Source organism: Salvelinus fontinalis, chromosome 2, assembly GCF_029448725.1.
Source record: "Salvelinus fontinalis isolate EN_2023a chromosome 2, ASM2944872v1, whole genome shotgun sequence".
NCBI classification, from domain to species: Eukaryota; Metazoa; Chordata; class Actinopteri; order Salmoniformes; family Salmonidae; genus Salvelinus; species Salvelinus fontinalis.
Genome location: NC_074666.1, coordinates 62,964,001 through 62,985,590, shown reverse-complemented (window position 1 = coordinate 62,985,590; position 21,590 = coordinate 62,964,001). Strand labels below are relative to the sequence as shown.

Genomic DNA, 21,590 nt, shown 5'->3' with positions numbered 1-21,590 from the left:
GGATGTAGTTGGGTGTTTTTAGAGCATTTTGTATATGTTTTTTTGGAACCCCTGGGTCTAGACACTTCTTTAGCGATTTCACTTGTTTTTGAGAAACATACTCCAACCAGCGAATCACTTCCTCATCCTTGTTGTGTATGAGGATGAGGAAGTCAAATCAAATCTTAAAATCACATGCTCGTAAACAGGTGTAACAGTAAAATGCTTACAGGCCCTTCCCAACAATGCAGAGAGGGGGAAAAAAGCCTTTGAGCCCCCCATACTGGATGAGGAATTGATTCACTGGTTTGGGTAAGTTTCTCAAAAACAAGGGAAATCTTTAAAAAAAAAAAAAAAAAAAAAAAAAGTCTGCACCCTTCTATAATATACAATTTACATTTAAAAAAAAGAGAGATTTGGTTGTAAAAATTTGGTTGTAAAAAAGCAAACTTCTCATTTAACTCTTAACTCTTATATTATTAATTAATAACATTTCATTTACTCTCACTTTTCAAATGTGGAGTTGGTTGTGTAGATTTTTAAAAATATTTAATTTTAAGGCAGCAACATGAAGACTGAAAGGGTGTAGACTTTCACTACGCACTGTACCAGACACCTCCACCCACATCGACGGGGCTGCAGAGGAGACGGTCTGCAGTTTAAAGTTCCTCGATGGATCTAACATACTGTGTATTACTACTAAATGTCCTACATACGATTTAGAGGGGACTGTATAGTAAAAACGAATGTAGTGGGCTAAAAATAACACCATACTAGGCTCACCCATTCTGAGAACGCATCATATAATGAAGGGGTTCCCAAACTTTTTCACTTGGGGTGGCCCCCCTTCCAGCATTGGGTTACAACCCGTCCCCCTCCTGCATGCACATGCCTATTTTTATGGGCACAAGCACTGTTCATGACACAAACTGTTCACACCCCTCTTGTTAGTGGAGAGAATTTTGTACCGTTAAAGCTTATTTTCTGCAATTCTATACACTTTGCCATTTCTAATGTGTATTCATGTGATATTTGAGTGACAAAAAAATTACAACACCTTTGTGTTATATATATATATCAGCTAAAGTTATTTATTTAGGACTTTTAGCCGAGAGATGTTATTTTTTTTTTGTCTATATTTCTTTTTAATATATACACACACACACAGTTGAAGTCAGAAGTTTACATACACCTTAGCCAAATACATTTAAACTCAGTTTTTTTTAAACTCAGTTTTTCACAATTCCTGACATTTAATCCTAGTAAAAATGCCCTATCTTAGGTCAGTTAAGATCACCACTTTATTTTAAGAATGTGTAATGTCAGAATAATAGTAGAGAAAATGATTTCAGCTTTTATTTCTTTCATCACATTTCCAGTGGGTCAGAAGTTTACATACACTCAATTTGTATTTGGTAGCATTGCTTTTAAATTGTTTAACTTGGGTCAAACATTTCAGGTAGCCTTCAACAAGCTTCCCACAATAAGTTGGGTGAATTTTGGCCCATTCCTCCTGACAGAGCTGGTGTAACTGAGTCAGGTTTGTAGGCCTCCTTGCTCGCACATGCTTTTTCAGTTCTGCCCACAAATGTTCTATTGGATTGGGCTCAGGGCTTTGTGATGGCCACTCCAATATCTTGACTTTGTTGTCCTTAAGCCATTTTGCCACAACTTATGCTTGGGGTCAATGTCCATTTGGAAGACCCAATTACATTTACATTTTACATTTAAGTCATTTAGCAGACGCTCTTATCCAGAGCGACTTACAAATTGGTGCATTCACCTAATGACATCCAGTGGAGCAGCCACTTTGCGACCGAGCTTTAACTTTCTGACTGATGTCTTGAGATGTTGCTTCAATATAGCCACATAATTTTCCTCCCCATCTATTTTGTGAAGTGCACCAGTCCCTCCTGCAGCAAAGCAACCCCACAATATGATGCTGCCACCCCCATGCTTCACGGTTGGGATGGTGTTCTTCGGTTTGCAAGCCTCCTTTTTCCTCCAAACATAACGATGGTCATTATGGCCAAACAGTTCTATTTTTGTTTCATCAGACCAGAGGACATTTCTCCAAAATGTATAATCTTTGTCCCCATGTGCAGTTGCAAACCGTAGTCTGGCTTTTTTATGGCGGTTTGGAGAAGTGGCTCCTTCCTTGCTGAGCGGCCTTTCAGGTTATGTTGATATAGGACTACTTTTACTGTGGATACTTTTGTACCCGTTTCCTCCAGCATCTTCACAACGTCTTTTGCTGTTGTTCTGGGATTGATTTGCACTTTTCGCACCAAAGTACGTTCATGTCTAGGAGACAGCGCACGTCTCTTTCCTGAGCGGTATGACGGCTGCGTGGTCCCATGGTGTTTATACTTGCGTACTATTGTTTGTACAGATGAACGTGGTACCTTCAGACGTTTGGAAATTGCTCCCAAGGATGAACCAGACTTGTGGAGGTCTACAATTTTTTTCCTGAGGTCTTGGTTAATTTCTTTTGGTTTTCCCATGATGTCAAGCAAAGAGGCACTGAGTTTGAAGGTAGGCCTTGAAATACATCCACCTCCAATTGGCTCAAATTATGGCAATTAGCCTGTCAGAAGCTTCTAAAGCCATGACATCATTTTCTGGAATTTCCCAAGCTGTTTAAAGGCACAGTCAACTTAGTGTATGTAAACTTTTGACCCACTGGAATTGTGATACAGTGAACTATAAGTGAAATAATCTGTCCGTAAACAATTGTTGGAAAAATTACTTGTGTCATGGACAAAGTAGATGTCCTAACCGACTTGCCAAAACTATAGTTTGTTAACAAGAAATTTGTGGAGTGGTTGAAAAACGAGTTAATGACTCTGACCTAAGTATGTAAACTTCCGACTTCAACTGTATATGTATTTCTTCCCCACTTTACTGCTGAGGAGAGCTCGCAAGTAAGCATTTCATTGTACCGTTACCCTCTGTATTCTGTGCATATGACGAATAAAATGTTGTCTCATGCAAAAATGTTCACTCACTTGTTCCTGAAGTGACGATGAACTGCTGCAAACCCAGGTACACATCCAAGTCCTCTTGAAGGACAGGGAACTGAGAGAGAGAGAAATGGTTCAGGAGTCAGTGGTTTAAGAAATAGTTAACTCCAAAATCAATGTTTGTCAGGCCTTTTGTCTTGAAGACAACGTCATGTTGTCATAAGCACATCACATTAAACTACTGCAGGGTGAAAGGTGATATATGAACCAGACAAAAAAGGTCTGCACATTCAATGTGCATAATACCACCTTTAAAATCATCAACATTTTATTAAATTGGGCGCATTTCAGTGTGTTGACCTTTTTGGGTATTTTCCAGGAGGAGAACACTCACCAACGTGGCGAAGGCATGGGACGGCAGCAGCTCCATCACCTTGACAACAACCTCCAGACTCTGCCGCAAGTACCGTTGCCATTCCGTTTGTTGCTATGGTAAGCACAAAGAGTTTAACTAGTGATACAGGTTGAGGAAAAACAAGCAGTCTGTGTGTATGCACTGTTGTAATATATGCGATAATGGGAACAACAAAATGTTCCTTTAACACACTAGGCAATAAAGGTGCAGACAAATATAATTCTCAGCACAACTGACGAAAGCAGTGCGAGAAGTAAAGCCTCTTACATCATCATCCAGGGTCTCATCATCCAGCTCCTCTAATTGGGCCTGGTTATATCGGAACTGGATTCGGTTGAGAACCTCTCTTAATAGCAGCACTAAAGCATCCTTATACCTGTAGAACCGCACAAGAGGCCAGATTAGCGACCAATAGAAGAAGCAGCACCATTCAAGAGGCTAGTAACTAACGACAGAACCATATTAAAAACATTAAAGCAACTCTGGCCCTCAAGAGTTACTGGATGTGCAGGATTTCGTTTAAGCCCTTCAGTAAGACAGACTCCGCTAATAATATCCCAGACTGAATACTATGATTAGTTGATTACTTGAATCAGGAGTGTTGATCAAGTGACGTGCTGGGAGAAGTCTGCACAACCAGTAGCTCTCCAAGATTAAAGTTGGAGAACCTTGCATTATAGACACTGATCCATAAATGTTTCACGCATCAGAAGACATGATTGATAGTACATCCAAATTCCTTTGCTTTATATACAAGTAAAACCAGAGCAACACTGAAAAAGACATTAAATCCATTCAGTTGTACCTGTTCAGCACACCGTCTCGGTCAGCCAGCCTACTTTTGATTTTAGTGGTTAAATAATCCAAGAAAATACTCCAGATGTCCAAACAGGCAAAATAGCCTTCGTGGGTGGGCTAGAACGATAGAGCAGAAGAGCAGTTATTTTCTCTACAGTACATGACAGAGGTTTCTGATTCCTCAGTCAAACTCTAGATCACAGGTGTCAAACTCATTCCACGGGGGGCCGAGTGTCTGCGGGTTTTCGCTCCTCCCTTGTACTTGATTGATGAATTAACATCACTAAATAGTTAGGAACTCCCCACACCTGGTTGTCTAGGGCTTTATTGAAAGGAAAAACCAAAAACCTACAGACACTAGGCCCTCCGTGGAATGAGTTTGACACCCCTGCTCTAGGTAATGTTATTATGGAAGCCATCTTGGCCTGCTGCAGAGTTATCTTTTTCTCTAATCTTTCCCCAATTGCGACATACGATACTGTAGTACACACATACTTCCATAGGATATTTTAGTGTCAGCAGCCCCTGTGAGCAGTGTAAAGGCAAATGTAGAAAGTAAACAAAATGGCTGAAAGGATGTGCTACCTGATTGAAAGTGTACTTGAAAAGCAGGGCTAAAAACTCCACCACAGGAAACTGAGCGTTGGACTCGATCCGCCGAAGGTGCACGCTGACGAACAGGCGCAGAAAGTCGGTGAACTTCTCTACATAACTGCAGACAGAGAGGGAGAGAGTGCCACATATATCTTTGCATTAGAGTCAAACTGATATATTGGTTGACTGATATTGTCCTGTTATGGGCTTTTACAGATGATACCTGCCTCTACAATGGATGGAGAAAAAGGTTTTGTATAATTTCAGACAGTAGTTGTGTGTACAACGTCAGATGTGGGTCGTTCCATGACTAGAATACCTTTTTGTCCCTCAGACATGTGTACATTTTTCTAAAACACTCAATTTAAAATTGGATCACCTGCTCTAAATAAACCATGCTCAAAATGTTCATAAAAAAATGTACTTGTAGAGTATATTATTTAACACTTAACATTAACTAAATCTAAAACAGGTACTTTAGAGATATTTACATTAACATTTTTAACTATCCATAAATTAAGGTAAAGAAATTGTATCCTTTATCTCTGCTGCATTCTTAACCCTCTTGCTTCAGAGCATGCGGTTACTAGGCCTACATGACCGGAACGAGTGTGCAGATCTTGTAAGGATTCTGTGACTTTCTCCCCAGGGAATCGGAAAGGACTGCAGATAGAATCTTATGCATGTAATGAGCCATACACTGACACGTCCAAAACGAAACGTTAAAAAAAATATACCAATGTAGTTTCCAAGATCCCATCTAGCCTCTTCAGTTTAATCAAGTTTATTTTTCAAAGGATTTGAATACTGATTCCATCTTTGTGGGGCTGTATTTCCTAAGGACCTCAATATATGCAGAAAACTGGTCCATGGCTGGAAAACTTGTCGGCAGACATCGGAATTTGTGTATATTTACATTTTATTCATTTAGCAGACGCTCTTATGCAGAGTGACATAATGGCCGGCTCAAGGCCACAAAGATTTTTCACCTAGTTGCCTCGGGGATTCGAACCAGCAACCCTTTGGTTACTGGCCCAACACTCTTAACCACTAGGTTACCTGCCCCCATATTGGTCAGGCTCTACTTTGTATTGAGGTCTCAGGCTAAATTTCTGAACCAATAACCAAATCGTGAATACATTGGCCAGCTACTTGATTTGATTCTAGGGGCTGAGGTACTCAAATTCTGCACTGAACAGAAATAGCAAACTTGAAGTGGACTGAAATAGGTGCCGGTACTCTTTATATCCAAGTCAAGCACTGGCCACTCCTCCCAAAGGCTCTGTCAAAGCCTGTCCCCAGCCCCTTCTAAAAAGTCTACCTGTGCTTACAATCCAGACAATCCAATGCACTTAATGGCAACAAGGAAGTATCTGACAAAGTATTTGATGCACCAGAAGATGTGTTAGCAGGACAAAAAGGCTCACTTCAATTTAGATTAAACTGACTTAATTCCCTAAAAATATTTACTTTTGTCTAACAAACTATTTAAAAGACTATAGACACCTGGGTAAAGCACCATTTAAAAAAAGAAATATTTTTTATTTGCTGTCTCCATGATACACATCTGATGTCGCCGTCAAAACACTATGCCAACAGAGAAACAGAATATTTTGTGAAAACGACACTGATGGCCTGTTATATTTAAGCAGCGAGTTACTAATGTTATTATACTGACCCAAAGTATAAAACGCAACATGAATCAATTTGAAAGATTTTGCTGAGTTACAGTTCATATAAGGAAATCATTCAATTGCAATACATTTATTAGGCCCTAATCTATGGATTTCACATGACACGGCAGGGGCAAAGCCATGGGTGGGCATTGGCGTACCCACTTGGGAGCCAGGCCCACCAAATGGGGAGCCAAGCCTAGAAAATCAGAATGGGGTTTTCCCCACAAAAGGGCTTTTTTAACTCTGATGATCGCGCAGGTGAAAAAGCTCGATGTGGAGGTCCTGGGCTGGCGTGGTCCGCGGTTGTGTGGCCGGTTGAATGTACTGCCAAATTTGATAGATTATCTTGAAAAAAGGCTAAAATGCTCATTAAAACTTCTCTAGGGTAGGTGCCCAAAGTGAACTGCCTGCTACTCAGGCCCAGAAGCTAGGATATGCATATAATTGATAGGTTTGGATAGAAAACTCAAAAGTTTCCAAAACTGTTAAAATAATGTCTGTGAGTATAACAGAACTGATTTGGCAGGCAAAAACCTGCGAAAAATCCATCCAGGAAGCAGAATTTTTTACATTTTTGTAGTTTTCTATTCAATGCCATTACAGTATCCATTGACTTAGGACTCAAATTGCACTTCCTATGCCTTCCACTAGATGTCAACCGTCTTTAGAAATTGTTTCAGGCTTGTATTCTGAAAAATTAGGGAGTAGGACCAGGCTGAATGACTGGTTCCTAAAGTGTCACATGGGCTTTTTCATGCGCAATCCCGAGAGCGCGCCTTTCTTGTTTACCTTTTATACTGACGACGTTACTGTCCGGTTGAAATATTATCGATTATTTAGGCTAAAAACAACCTGAGGATTGAATATAAACATCGTTTGACATGTTTCTATGAACTTAACGAATACAATTTGGATTTGTCTGTCTGTTGTGACTGCGTTTGAGCGTGTGGATTGCTGAAGAAAACACGAACAAATGGAGGTTTTTGGATATAGAGACTTTATCGAGCAAAAGGAACATTTATTGAGTAAATGAATGTCTGCTGAGTGCAACCATGTGAAGATCATCAAAGGGATTAATTTTATCTCTATTTTTTGACTTGTGTAACTCTTCTACTTGGCTGGTTACTGTTTGTAATGATTTGTCTGCTGGGCGATGTTCTCAAATAATCGCATGGTATGCTTTCGCCGTAAAGCCTTTTTGAAATCTGACACCGTGGTTGGATTCACAAGAAGTTCATCTTTAAACCTATGTATAACACTTGTATGTTTATCCAATTTCACTGGATGTTGGTCAGGTGGGACGCTACCGTCCCACGTACCCTAGAGAGGTTACCAGGGATTTAAACAAAATTTGAGAGAAATAAGCTTTTTGTGAGTATGGAACATTTCTGGGATCTTTTATTTCAGCTCATGAAACATGGGACCAATACTTTACATGTTGTGTTTTTTTTTAAATCTAAAAATATAAATATAGTGTAAGTATGATGTAATTAACCTCTTTGGGCTGCAGGGGCAGTATTGAGTAGCCTGGATAAAAGGTGCCCATTTCAAACGGCTTCGTACTCAATTCTTGCTCGTACAATATGCATATTATTACCATTGGATAGAAAACACTCTAGTTTCTAAAACCGTTTGAATTATATCTGTGAGTAAAACAGAACTCATTTTGCAGCAAACTTCCTGACAGGAAGTGGAAAATCTGAAATCGATGTTCTAGGGCCTGCCTATAAATGTGCTTGATATTTATTAGTATACATGCACTTCATACGCCTTCCACTAGATGTCAACAGGCAGTGAGAGAAGAAATGGAGTGTATAACATGATCTGAGGTCGAATAAAAGCTCTTGGCATGACGTGACCCCAATTTCCTGTTTTCTGGAACGCGCGAGAAGTGACCTGGTATTGCCTTCTGTAAAGCTGTCGTTATAGACGACTAATATCTCCGGCTTTGATTTTATTTGATACATGTGACAATACCATCGTAAAGTATGTTTTTTCAATATAGTTTTATTAGATTATTAAATTTTTTCCGGGACGTTAGGCGTGTTGCTTTGTCTGCATATGTTCAGGAAGGAGAGCTTTGCGCCACTTTGCTAGCTTTCCGTGCTAATTGACTGGAGAAGAGGACATTCTAAATCCAAACAACGATTGTTCCCGACAAAGGACCCCTTGTACAACATTCTGATGGAAGATCATCAAAAGTAGGACCCATTTTATGATGCTATTTCATATATCTGTCGTACATGTGAACTAGTAGTTTGCGCCCAGATTTTGGGCACGCTCTCGCCATAACGTAAACTGCATGTCGTAATGAAGTTATTTTTTAGAATTCTAACACGGCGATTGCATTAAGAACTAGTGTATCTATCATTTCCTATACAACATGTATTTTTTAGTAATGTTTATGAATAGTTATTTGGTCAGAATATGTGAGTGTCAGAAAAATATCCGGACTTTGTGGGAAAAAGAAGCTACGTTAGCACAATGTATAACCACTGATTTCAGCTCTAAATATGCACATTTTCGAACAAAACATAAGTGTATGTATAACCTGATGTTATAGGACTGTCATCTGACGAAGCTTATCAAGGTCAGTCAAAAATTATATATCTTTTGCTGGTTTGTTACGATCGCTAACCTTTGCTGCTGGTAAATGACTTGTGTTTCTGGCTATTGTGGTAAGCTAATATAATGCTATATTGTGTTTCCGCTGTAAAACACTTTAAAAAAAATCGGAAATATTGGCTGGAATCACAAGATGCCTGTCTTTCATTTGCTGTACACCATGTATTTTTCAGAAATGTTTTATGATGAGTATTTAGGTATTTGACGTTGGTGTCTAATTACTCTGGCTGCTTCGGTGCTATTTCTGACGGTAGCTGTGATGGTAGCTGCAATGTAAAACTGATTTATACCTCAAATATGCACATTTTTTGAACAAAACATAGATTTATTGAATAACATGTTATAAGACTGTCATCTGATGAAGTTATTTCTTGGTTAGTTAGGTTGGTTTTGTGCATGCTACCTGTGCTGTGATTTGGTGGTGAGCTAACATAAATATACGTGCTGTTTTCGCTGTAAACCATTTAAAAAATCGGACATGTTGGCTAGATTCACAAGATGTTTATCTTTCATTTGCTGTATTGGACTTAATGTGTGAAAGTTAAATATTTCCAAAAAAAAATATTTTGAATTTCGCACCCTGCACTTGAAGTGGCTCTTGTCATATTGTGCCCGGCTTCGGGCTTGCAGCCCAAAGAAGTTAAAGTACTTATCCAAATCAGAATAATCGACTCCACCCCTAAAAGCAAAGCCATTTGGTGTAGCTTGCTACTTAATAAAAAAAAATAAAAAGATTGAATATTGCAGTTTGGCCATGGTCAAAGTATTCAGACCACCTGACTTTTTCCACATTTTGTTAAGTTACAGCCTTATTGTAAAATGTATTATATTATTTTATTTCCTCATCAAATCTACACACACCATAATGACAAAGCGAAAACAGGTTAAGAACATTTTGCTAATTTATAAAATAATAGAAATACCTTTTTTACATAAGTATTCAGACCCTTTGCTAGGAGACTCGAAATTGAGCTCAGGTGCATCCTGTTTCCATTGATCATCCTCGAGATGTTTCTACAACTTCATTAGTAAATTCAATTGATTGGACATGATTTGGAAAGGCACACCTGTCTATATAAGGTCCCACAGTTGACAGTACATGTCAGAGCAAAAACCAAGTCATGAGGTCAAAAGAATTGTCTGTAGAGCTCTAAGACAGGACTGTGTTGAGGCAAAAGTCTGGGGAAGGGTACCAAAAAACTGCTGCAGCATTCAAGGTCCCCACGAACACAGTGCCTTCGAACTCGATGGTCACTGACAGAGCTCCAGAGTTTCTGTGGAGATGGGAGAACCTTCTAGAAGGACAACAATCGCTGCAGCACTCCACCAATCAGGCCTTTATAGTAAGAGTATCCAGACAGAAGCCACTCCTCCGTAAAAGGCACATGACAGCCCGTTTGGAGTTGCCAAAAGGCACCTAGGAACCTCTCAGACCATCAGAAACAAGATTCTCTGGCCTGATGAAACCAAGAATGAACTATTTAGCCTGAATGCCAAGCGTCAAGTCTGGAAGACACGTAGCACCATCCCTACGGTGAAGCATGGTGGTGGCAGCATCATTCTGTGGGGATGTTTTTCAGCGGCAGGGACTGGGAGACTAGTCAGGATCGAGGGAAAGATGAACGGAGCAAAGTATAGAGAGATCCTTGATGAAAACCTGCTCAAGAGCTCAGACCGGGGCAAAGGTTCATCTTCCAACAGGACAATGACCCTAAGCACACAGCCAAGACAATGCAGGAGTGGCTTTGGGACAAGTCTCTGAATGTCCTTTAGTGGCCCAGCCAGAGCACAAACTTGAACCCAATCTAATATCTCTGGAGAGACCTACAAATAGCTGTGCAGCAATGCTCCCCATCAAGCCTGACAGAGCTTGAGAGGATCTGCAGAGAAGAATGGGAAAAACTCCCCAAATACAGCAAGTGTTTATTGCACTGTCTGTACTGAAGCTGCAACAAAGTTTCAATAATGGCCGGCTCAAGGCCACAAAGACTGCTTATTTCTGACTGAAAAGTTCTGTTACTGAAATCCCTAATTTGTTTAGGAAAAACATTCCCGACACCCTCAATCCTCACTCTCTTTAAGTGCATCGCATGCAATCAATTACATCAATAAATTATAACTAACTCTGTACACAGTAATGTCGACAGCAAATTGGATGCGGAGGATGTGAAAATTACATTTGAAACGGGCAAATGTTTACTGGTCGCTCAGGGGGGAAAGGGGAAGTCAGATCTGTGGAAGACATTTGACTTAGTTGTGGAACCTACTGAAGATCAAGAAAAAGGAGGGTATAGGAGCAAGCGTTGCGTGAGTATTATGTGTTGCTGTTAGATTACAATTTTTTTTTTTAATTCTGACCATTTGGAACATTGCATACACTAAATAAGTGTACCAGAGTCTGTGCTAACAAAAATATTAATATATAAAGCCTTTGATACAGCAGACAAAAAGAGTTGCATGCAGTCGTGAATTGTGGTTTATTTATTGTTTTGGCTAATTATTCAAAGCTCCCTTAGTTATTTAATTTTAAAACTAAAATGCTTGATTGCATTTCAAAACATGAATGTCCTGTATTCTGTGTGATGGCATGAACGAATGAATGAATGATTGATACAGTAACCTATATATTGAAATATAGGCCTAAGTAAGTTACGGTATTAAGACTAAACAGGACTTCCTCTTAGGCCTACAGCTCGATTGTGGTTATACAAGGCTAAAGAGTAACCTACTAATGATAACGACATTACTTATTATTATAATGACGATCATAATAATAACAACAAGGAGAGCAAGACAAATTAGGGTATAGGAGTGAGAGCTGTGTGCATATTATGTGTGACAAACAGGTGCTGTTAGATTACAATATTCTTCTTCTGCCTATTTGGAACAGCGTAAACGCTAAATAAATAAGTAATATCAGTTTGTTCTAACGGAAAAAAAACTGTAAGGCTTTTATTACAGCATTAGCATAGATTAAAAACAGCCAAATCTGTGAAATTGCTTTATCAGACATATTGCGGTTGCATGAGGCAACCATATACAATTTCAGTATCACATATCTTAGAGTGATGGTCTGTGCCATCCCCATGGCCTCCACAACGAATCAGACAGGTGTCCTGTTCACCATGAAAGAAAGAAAAAAACATTGGGACAGCTCGAAAAAAATAATCTCAATCAACCAACAGCCTATCGAACAAACAATCGACTAAATGGGGTCTTCCCTAATCAATACCCCCAGTCACTACAAAAGATAAAGGAGTCCTTAACTCAGTTGCCAGAAAGGAAGGAAACTGCTCAGGGATTTCACCATGAGGCCAATGGCGACTTTAAAACAGTTACAGAGTTTAATGGCTGTGATAGGAGAAAGCTGAGGATGGATCAACAACAGTGTAGTTACATTACTCCACAAAACTAACCTAATTGACAGAGTGAAATTAAGGAAGCCTGTATAGAATAAAAATATTTCAAAACAGGCATCCTGTTTGCCACAAGGCACTTAACCTCTTAAGTAATACTGCCAAAAATGTGGCAAAGTAATTAACATTTTGTCCTGAGTACCTACCACTCTCCATATTTTCAAGCATAGTGGTGGCTGCATCATGTTATGGGTATGCTTGTAATTGTTAAGGACTGGGGAGTTTTTCAGGGTAAAAATAAATGGAATGGAGCTAAGCACACGAGAGGAAAACCTGATTCAGTCTGCTTTCCACCAGACACTGGGAGATGAATTCATCTTTCATCAGGACAATAACCTAAAACACAAGGCCAAATCTACACTGGAGTTGTTTACCAAGAAGAAAGTGAATGTTCCTGAGTGGCCGCGTTACAGTTTTGAATTAAATCTGCTTGAAAATCTATGGCAAGACCTGAAAATGGTTGTCTAGCAATGATTAACAACCAATTTGACAGAGCTTGAAGAATGTTGAAAATAATAAATGGGCAAATGTTGAACAATTCAGGAGTGGAAAGCTCTTAGACTTACCCAGAAAGACTCACAGCTGTAAGCGCTGCTAAAAGGTAATTCTAACATTGACCCAGGAAGTTGAATATTTATCTAATCAAGATATATTAGTGTTTTATTTTATAATTTTTTTCTCACTCTTGTGTAGATTGTTGACATGAAATGGTATGGCAAAGTGGGTTGTGGGGAAGTTGAAGCTCATGTACTGCATTTCTACACAAAAAAAAACTAAAAATAACTCTAATGCTATTTAGAGAACAGCAAAAACAAACAAATGACCCCAGACATTAGTTATCTGCACAATATAAAATGTAAAGGTCTGTGGAAAGGCATATACAACATCAACCAGTACTGTAATCACTGCCAAATGTGATTCTAACATGTGTTGACTCAGGGGGTTAAATACATATATTTTTTAATCAATATATATATACACTGCTCAAAAAAATAAAGGGAACACTTAAGCAACACAATGTAACTCCAAGTCAATCACACTTCTGTGAAATCAAACTGTCCACTTAGGAAGCAACACTGATTGACAATAAATTTCACATGCTGTTGTGCAAATGGAATAGACAAAAGGTGGAAATTATAGGCAATTAGCGAGACACCCCCAATAAAGGAGTGATTCTGCAGGTGGTGACCACAGACCACTTCAGTTCCTATGCTTCCTGGCTGATGTTTTGGTCACTTTTGAATGCTGGCGGTGCTCTCACTCTAGTGGTAGCATGAGACGGAGTCTACAACCCACACAAGTGGCTCAGATAGTGCAGTTCATCCAGGATGGCACATCAATGCGAGCTGTGGCAAGAAGGTTTGCTGTGTCTGTCAGCGTAGTGTCCAGTTCATGGAGGCGCTACCAGGAGACAGGCCAGTACATCAGGAGACGTGGAGGAGGCCGTAGGAGGGCAACAACCCAGCAGCAGGACCGCTACCTCCGCCTTTGTGCAAGGAGGAGCACTGCCAGAGCCCTGCAAAATGACCTCCAGCAGGCCACAAATGTACATGTGTCTGCTCAAACGGTCAGAAACAGACTCCATGAGGGTGGTATGAGGGCTCGACGTCCACAGGTGGGGGGTGTGCTTACAGCCCAACACCGTGCAGGACGTTTGGCATTTGCCAGAGAACACCAAGATTGGCAAATTCGCCAATGGCGCTCTGTGCTCTTCACAGATGAAAGCAGGTTCACACTGAGCACATGTGACAGACGTGACAGAGTCTGGAGACGCCGTGGAGAACGTTCTGCTGCCTGCAACATCCTCCAGCATGACCGGTTTGGCGGTGTGTCAGTCATGGTGTGGGGTGGCATTTCTTTGGGGGGGCCGCACAGCCCTCCATGTGCTTGCCAGAGGTAGCCTGACTGCCATTAGGTACCGAGATGAGATCCTCAGACCCCTTGTGAGACCATATGCTGGTGCGGTTGGCCCTGGGTTCCTCCTAATGCAAGACAATGCTAGACCTCATGTGGCTGGAGTGCAGTTCCTGCAAGAGAAAGGCATTGATGCTATGGACTGGCCCGCCCGTTCCCCAGACCTGAATCCAATTGAGCACATCTGGGACATCATGTCTCGCTCCATCCACCAATGCCACGTTGCACCACAGACTGTCCAGGAGTTGGCGGATGCTTCAGTCCAGGTCTGGGAGGAGATCCCTCAGGATACCATCCGCCACCTCATCAGGAGCATGCCCAGGCGTTGTAGGGAGGTCATACAGGCACATGGAGGCCACACACACTACTGAGCCTCATTTTGACTTGTTTTAAGGACATTACATCAAAGTTGGATCAGCCTGTAGTGTGGTTTTCCACTTTAATTTTGAGTGTGACTCCAAATCCAGACCTCCATGGGTTGATAAATTTGATTTCCATTGATCATTTTTGTGTGATTTTGTTGTCAGCACATTCAACTATGTAAAGAAAAAAGTATTTAATAAGAATATTTCATTCATTCAGATCTAGGATGTGTTACTTTAGTGTTCCCTTTTTGAGCAGTGTATATATATTGATAAAAAAAATATATATACCGGTATATATATATATTTGTTATGTTTCTAATTTTTTTGACAAATGTTAGAATTTTTCGTTGATAATTGAAAAAAAAAAGACAAATCCATTTCAATCCTACCTTGTAACAACAAAATGTGGAAAAAGTAAAAGAGTGTGAATACTTTCTGAAGGCACTGTCTACTGTATGTGTTCTATTTAATTCCATGTGTGGGCCTACCTCTCGTCCAGCTCCTGCAGCCGGCTCTTGACGGTGTGCGCGTTGTTCTCCCTTGTCAGCCTCTGTAGCAGGAAGAAGGTCTGCTGAAACATCCTCAGTAGGTACTCCTCAAAGTCCAGGGGCACACAGTTCTTGGACACCAGCTCGTTGATGCACGTCATGGCCAGCACTCCAAGCCGCGACCTGTCCACCTGCCCGCCGCCGCCCGTCTGATGCCCGGGCCGACCTCCGCCATTGGCAGGGGGAGCATGCTCGCCATTGGACGAGCATGACGAGTAGATGGAAGGAGGAGTCTTGGGCTTGACCCGCAGGTCACAGCCAAAACGGGCAAAGTGGAAGATAGAGGCGAGGAGGGAAGGGGTGATGCTAGTAGAAAGGGGGATCCAGCTGAATAGATGGGCCAGACACTCCAGAGCTAGGGAGCACAACTGTTGACTGTCATCATCCAGTGCTGGGATGGGCTGGGATAGCAGCTTGGAGTACTGGGTGCCCTGCAATAGACTGCCCAGCAACTCTGCTTAAAGGGAGGGGGACGAAGACAAATGAGATGCCAGGTTAACATAATCTCTCCCAGTCCTGCTCCCTCTCTCATATACACACACATTGTCATACAACCTTCACAAACACACCTAGCACAGTTGTCTCCTCTCCTCCCCCATTGTTCACTCCCCCTTGTAGATCTAAGATGACTGGGTGGGTGAAAGCAGTAGCATAACCTACTTACAGCCAGTCTATACAATCTAGTCAGATCCGTAAAGGGTGTGAACAGCTTTCTGGAATTAAATGTGCCCCCTGATTTATAGCCCACATTCTCACCGCTTTCGCCCGAGGTGGGAGAGGGAGGGGGGGTGGCAGCCGTAACACTGTGCTTATCCCAAATCGTCTCCAGGATACCTGCAGGGTAGAAATGTAGAGAAGTGTTATTATGTATGTGCGCATATCACACCTCTAAAACATACAGAACAGAGGGAGCGATGTGGGGAGAAAGAGAGGGGGGTAGTAAAGATCACAGGTTGGTGGCAAACAATTTGGGGAGAACGGGCTCATAGTAATGACTAGAGCGGAATGATATCAAATACAGTATGTAATAGGGAATTGAAATTGATTGTTAGTCTAATGCAAACAGTTCACACAATGAAGTTAAGGAATGTGGATAAATTGGCGGGAGAGAGTGCATTCTGGAGAGAGAAGTGCATTGTGCATCTGGGCGCTGCATGGTCAATCTGACGTCTGCATTAGCCATGCAGCATTTACAGTGATACGGTCTCTGCAGAAGTCAGGGCATTCATACTTCTTGCGCTTCACGGAGCAGCGTGTGGAGGATGAATCAGAATTAGTTGGGTAACTTAGATAAATAAGATGTTTTATTTTCATAATATGCTTATGTGAGATACTTGTCATTAGAATGTCTCCTTTTGGACTATACTGTTGGCAGTTGCACTTTTCCCTTCTCAGCTAGGGAAAAGTCACTTGGGGCCCAGAGAGGGGAGAGGTCCGAATGGAACATTGTCTTCATATGTGAATGTATCTGTTAAACCATGTGAAGGGATGGCGTGATTAACTTCTCTAGGGTAGGTGGCAGCATTTGGAATTTTGGATGAAAAGCATGCCCAAATTAAACTGCCTGCTTCTCAGGCCCAGAATATATGATATGCATATAAACTGGTAGATTTGGATAGAAAACACTCTAAAGTTTCCAAAACTGTTAAAATAGTGTCAGTGAGTATAACAGAACTGATTTGGCAGGCAAACACCTGAGAAAAATCCATTCGGGAAGTATTTATTTTTCTGGTTTTGTAGTTTTCTATTCAATGCCATTACAGTATCCATTGACTTAGCACTCAAATTGCAGTTCCTCTGCCTTCCACTAGATGTCAACAGACTTTAGAAATTGTTTCAGGCTTGTATTCTGAAAAATGAGGAAGTAAGAGCAGTCTGAATGAGTGGACCCTAAAGTGTCACAGAGCTTTTTCATGCGCACGACCGAGAGATAGCCTTTCTTGTTTACCTTTTATATTGACGACGTTATTGTCCAGTTGAAATATTAATCGATTATTTAGGCTAAAAACAACCTGAGGTTTGAATATAAACATCGTTTGACATGTTTCTATGAACTTTACGGATAGAATTTGGATTTTTTGTCTGCCTGTTTTGACTGCATTTGAGCCTGTGGATTACTGAAGAAAACACGCGAACAAAACATAGGTTTTTGGATATAAAGAGACTTTATCGAACAAAAGGAACATTTGAGTAAATGAATGTCTGCTGAGTGCAACCATGTGAAGATCATCAAAGGGATTAATTTTATCTCTATTTTTTGACTTGTGTAACTCTTCTACTTGGCTGGTTACTGTTTGTAATGATTTGTCTGCTGGGCTATGTTCTCAAATAGTCGTAAGGTATGCTTTCGCCGTAAAGCATAAAAAAAAAAAAATCTGACAGTGGTTGGATTCACAAGAAGTTAGTCTTTAAACCTATGTAAAATATGTTTTGTTTTCTGAATTTTTATAAAAGAGGAGTGGGGAGAAGAGGGGGTTTACTTGAGATGGGAGAATATAGAGTTGACAATTGAGTTATGCCTTGGATGAGGTAATGTTTTGGTACTATGAAGTACCAGGAACGAGATTAGAACCTCGTCTTAGAGACCAAACTGAACGATAATTTATAGCTAATGCCATCTAGCAATGGGATACTCCTTTCTCAAGTAAACGGCCCTTTGTGAAGTTTTCCTAAGATCTGTGGTTCGTCATGTAAGTTGAGATGGGTGTATCTTGGCTATAATAGATCTTTGTATTGGACTGTAGGGACTCTCAGAATTAATTATAGACACTGAATTGATCTGAGAGTCAAAGGGCTATAGTAAAGCTCACATATTATTAAAGATGAAATTTAAGTATAACTCTGACTGGTGTGTGGTTTGTAACTCTCCTCATTTGGTAATACAGGAAATTGCCACGACAAGCACAGAGCTGTTGTCAGGGAAGTTTCACAGACATGTGAATAAGACATTGAATAATGTGGCCCTGAACAAAGAGGGGGACAAAATCAAAAGTAACAGTCAGTATGTGGTGCGGCCACCAGCTGCATTAAGTACTGCAGTGCATCTCCTCCTCATGGACTACACCAGATGTGCCAGTTCTTGCTGTGAGATGTTACCCCACTCTTCCACCAAGGCACCTGCAAGTTCACAGAGATTTCTGGGGGGAATGGCTCTAGCCCTCACCCTCGGATCCAACAGGTCCCAGACATGCTCAATGGGATTGAGATCCGGGCTCTTCGCTGGCCATGGCAGAACACTGACATTCCTGTCTTGCAGGAAATCACGCACAGAACGAGCAGTATGGCTGGTGGCATGCTGGAGGGTCATGTCAGGATGAGCCTGCAGGAAGGGTACCACATGAGGGAGGAGGATGTCTTTCCTGTAACGCATAGCGTTGAGATTGCCTGCAATGATAACAAGCTCAGTCCGATGATGCCGTGACACCTCCCCAGACCATGACGGATCCTCCACCTCCAAATCGATCCCGCTCCAGAGTACAGCCCTCTGTGTAACGCTCATTCCTTCGACGATAAATGCGAATCCGACCACCACCCCCAGTGAGCACTTTTTGCCAGTCCTGTCTGGTCCAGCGACGGTGGGTTTGTGCCCATAGGCACAACAGGCGTACAAGTCCTCAGTCCAGCCTCTCTCAGCCTATTGCGGACAGTCTGAGCACTGATGGAGGGATTGTGCGTTCCTGGTGTAACTCGGGTAGTAGTTGTTGCCATCCTGTACCTGTCCCGCAGGTGTGATGTTCAAATGTACCGATCCTGTGCAGGTGTTGTTACACATGGTCTGCCACTGCAAAGACGATCAGCGCTCTGTCCTGTCTCCCTGTAGCGCTGTCTTAGGCGTCTCACAGTACAGACATTGCTATGTATTGCCCTGGCCACATCTGCAGTCCTCATGCCTCCTTGTAGCATGCCTAAGGCACGTTCACGAAGATGAGCAGGGACCCTGGGCATCTTACTTTTGGTGTTTTTCAGAGTCAGGACACTGCAGATGCCTTTCTACTAAGTTTTCATAACTGTGACCTTAATTGCCTACAGTCTGTAAGCGTCTTAACGACCATTCCAATTGTATATGGTTCATTGAACAAGCATGGGAAAGTGTTTAAATCCTTTACGATGAAGATCTGTTAAGTTATTTGAATTTCTACTAATTATCTTTGAAAGACAGGGGCCTGAAAAAGGGACGTTTCTTTTTTTAATGAGTTGATATTAGGAATGCACGATATATCGGTGAACATATCGGAATCGGCCGATATTAGCTAAAAATGCCTGACCGGGTGGTGTTGTGAAGCTAGCCACAATAAGGATTAGGCACAATAGTGGAATTTGCGCTTCACCTTCAGAATAAAAGTATCTCTTTGAAAGTGATGCAGAAGGTTACAATTGGTGGAATGATGCCATATTAAGACTAGATCATTTTAAACAAGGTTGGAATGTGAAGCAATGAAATGGGGTATCAAGTCTACTCGGTGACACCCACAGAACACCACTGTGAAGAGTTTATGCAAATATTAGCGTTGTAGCTCTTATCGGGGGACTGTGACATCACCTCCCCAGTCAGCCTATTGCGTGTATTGACAATCATATTGCACTGTACAGCTTTACCTAAGGATTGGGGTAATCAATGAAATGGGGTAACAGTCTACTCAATACCCAATATATCTTTTCCCAACGTCCTCCTCAGAGTTAGACTCCAAAACATCCACGCAGTATTGTTTTCCCTCGGGAATAGTGTTCAATACACATAGGTTGACAATAAATGTGGCTTAATAAACAGTTGTTTCAGAGTCCCGCAATTAGAGCTACGATGCTTATGTTCTCTGGGCGTCACCGAGTAGACTGATACCCCATGTCATTGATCCACAATCCATAGGTAAGGCTGTACAGTGAAATAAGTATGCCTCAAATGCAATTCTAAAGTATAATACATCAGTGTGCTTTCAGATTGTCAAATTAACAAATTAGTCTTTTGTTGATTTTATATAACATTCCAACCTTGTTTAGCATTATATATTCAATTATGGCCTAATTCTACTATTTGTATTAATTTGCCTCACCGTCAATGACATACTTTTATTTTGAAGGCTAACCGCAAAGTGCACTATTGTGGCTGCTTCTTATTGTGGCTAGCTTCACATAGATGGGTCTGACCACCATTAATCAAAATAGTACGGTCTTATAAATTAGGGCTATTTTAGATGACACCTAGCTATATAGTTAGCTAGCTAACGATAGCTACTGAAACAGATTGTCATTTTGCTATGTTTCTGGGGAAGAACATTGTTTGCTTCCATGAGCTAGCTAGCTTTTTTTATGACCAGCACTGTAGGTGCGCCAGACAACTTTCCCAGCATCATAGCATACGTATCGATGAATCGTTGTGACATATGAAAGACTGTAGAGACGCCTGTGATCCAGTGCCTTAAACCGCTGCGTCTATGTGTGTGTTAACCATTTAACTGTACTAGAATGCTTAAAAGACCGCTAAAATTTTAAGTATCGGTATCAGGTTTTTTGGCAAGGGAAATATCGGATATCGGTATCAGCTAAAAATATCATATCGGTGCATCACTAAAATATTACATATAAATGTTGTCAGTAGTTTATAGAATAAAACAAAAATTTTCATTTTACCCAAACACATACCTGTAAATAGTAAAACCAGAGAAACTGATCATTTTGCAGTGGTCTCAATTTTTCCCAGAGCTGTATATATATTTTTAGAATACCGTTGAGAACTAATAATCAAATAAAAAAGGTAGAATAGAAAATGACCAGAACTGGGAATTCAGGGCACATGCCCATTGATTTTGATATGTTTGAGCAGACACGGCATTAGTCATGGCAAAAAACATAGAATTCAGGGGCATCAGCCATACCCTAGCTCAAGACCAAAAATGTAGAAGGCTACAAAAAAAGTAGAATAAAATCATTCCAATCCCCGTTTAAAATGCAACAGCTGTTTAACATATTGGGTGGCTGGCTTTAGGACAATGCTGAGCATCTATTGGGGAGAAGCTGCCAGCCGGCGCCCCTTTCTCTCACAAGAGAACAGAGACCATTCCAGAGTTTGCTTTGCCGGTCAGCCGTTTAGGCAGTGCACGGATTGCTTTAAATATGATGTCGGCATTTGAAATTGAATTTTCCAAAATTAGTTATATAATTACTCTTGCCTATACAGTAATAAATCATTCTAAATACTTACCCAGAGAGCATGATTTGGCTACATTTAAAAAAATTAGCTGTGGATTGTTTTAAGCTTGCAATTTGGGCACTGCACCCGGCAAATAGCCCACCAAATAGCTG

The 21,590-nt window shown here is 41.0% G+C and overlaps 1 protein-coding gene across 1 annotated transcript in view; it reads right to left on the bottom strand.

Moving 5' to 3' along the window:
- xpo6 (exportin 6) overlaps window positions 1–21,590 on the bottom strand; it is a 71,187-nt gene that overhangs the window by 28,600 nt on the left and 20,997 nt on the right. The window contains exons 6-12 of the mRNA XM_055881438.1: window positions 16,050–16,127; window positions 15,234–15,747; window positions 4,741–4,867; window positions 4,163–4,272; window positions 3,625–3,733; window positions 3,337–3,429; window positions 2,988–3,057 (exon numbers count right to left, since the gene is read on the bottom strand). Of these exons, the coding sequence (XP_055737413.1) occupies window positions 2,988–3,057; window positions 3,337–3,429; window positions 3,625–3,733; window positions 4,163–4,272; window positions 4,741–4,867; window positions 15,234–15,747; window positions 16,050–16,127 (1,101 nt within the window). The remainder of the gene's footprint in view (window positions 1–2,987; window positions 3,058–3,336; window positions 3,430–3,624; window positions 3,734–4,162; window positions 4,273–4,740; window positions 4,868–15,233; window positions 15,748–16,049; window positions 16,128–21,590) is intronic.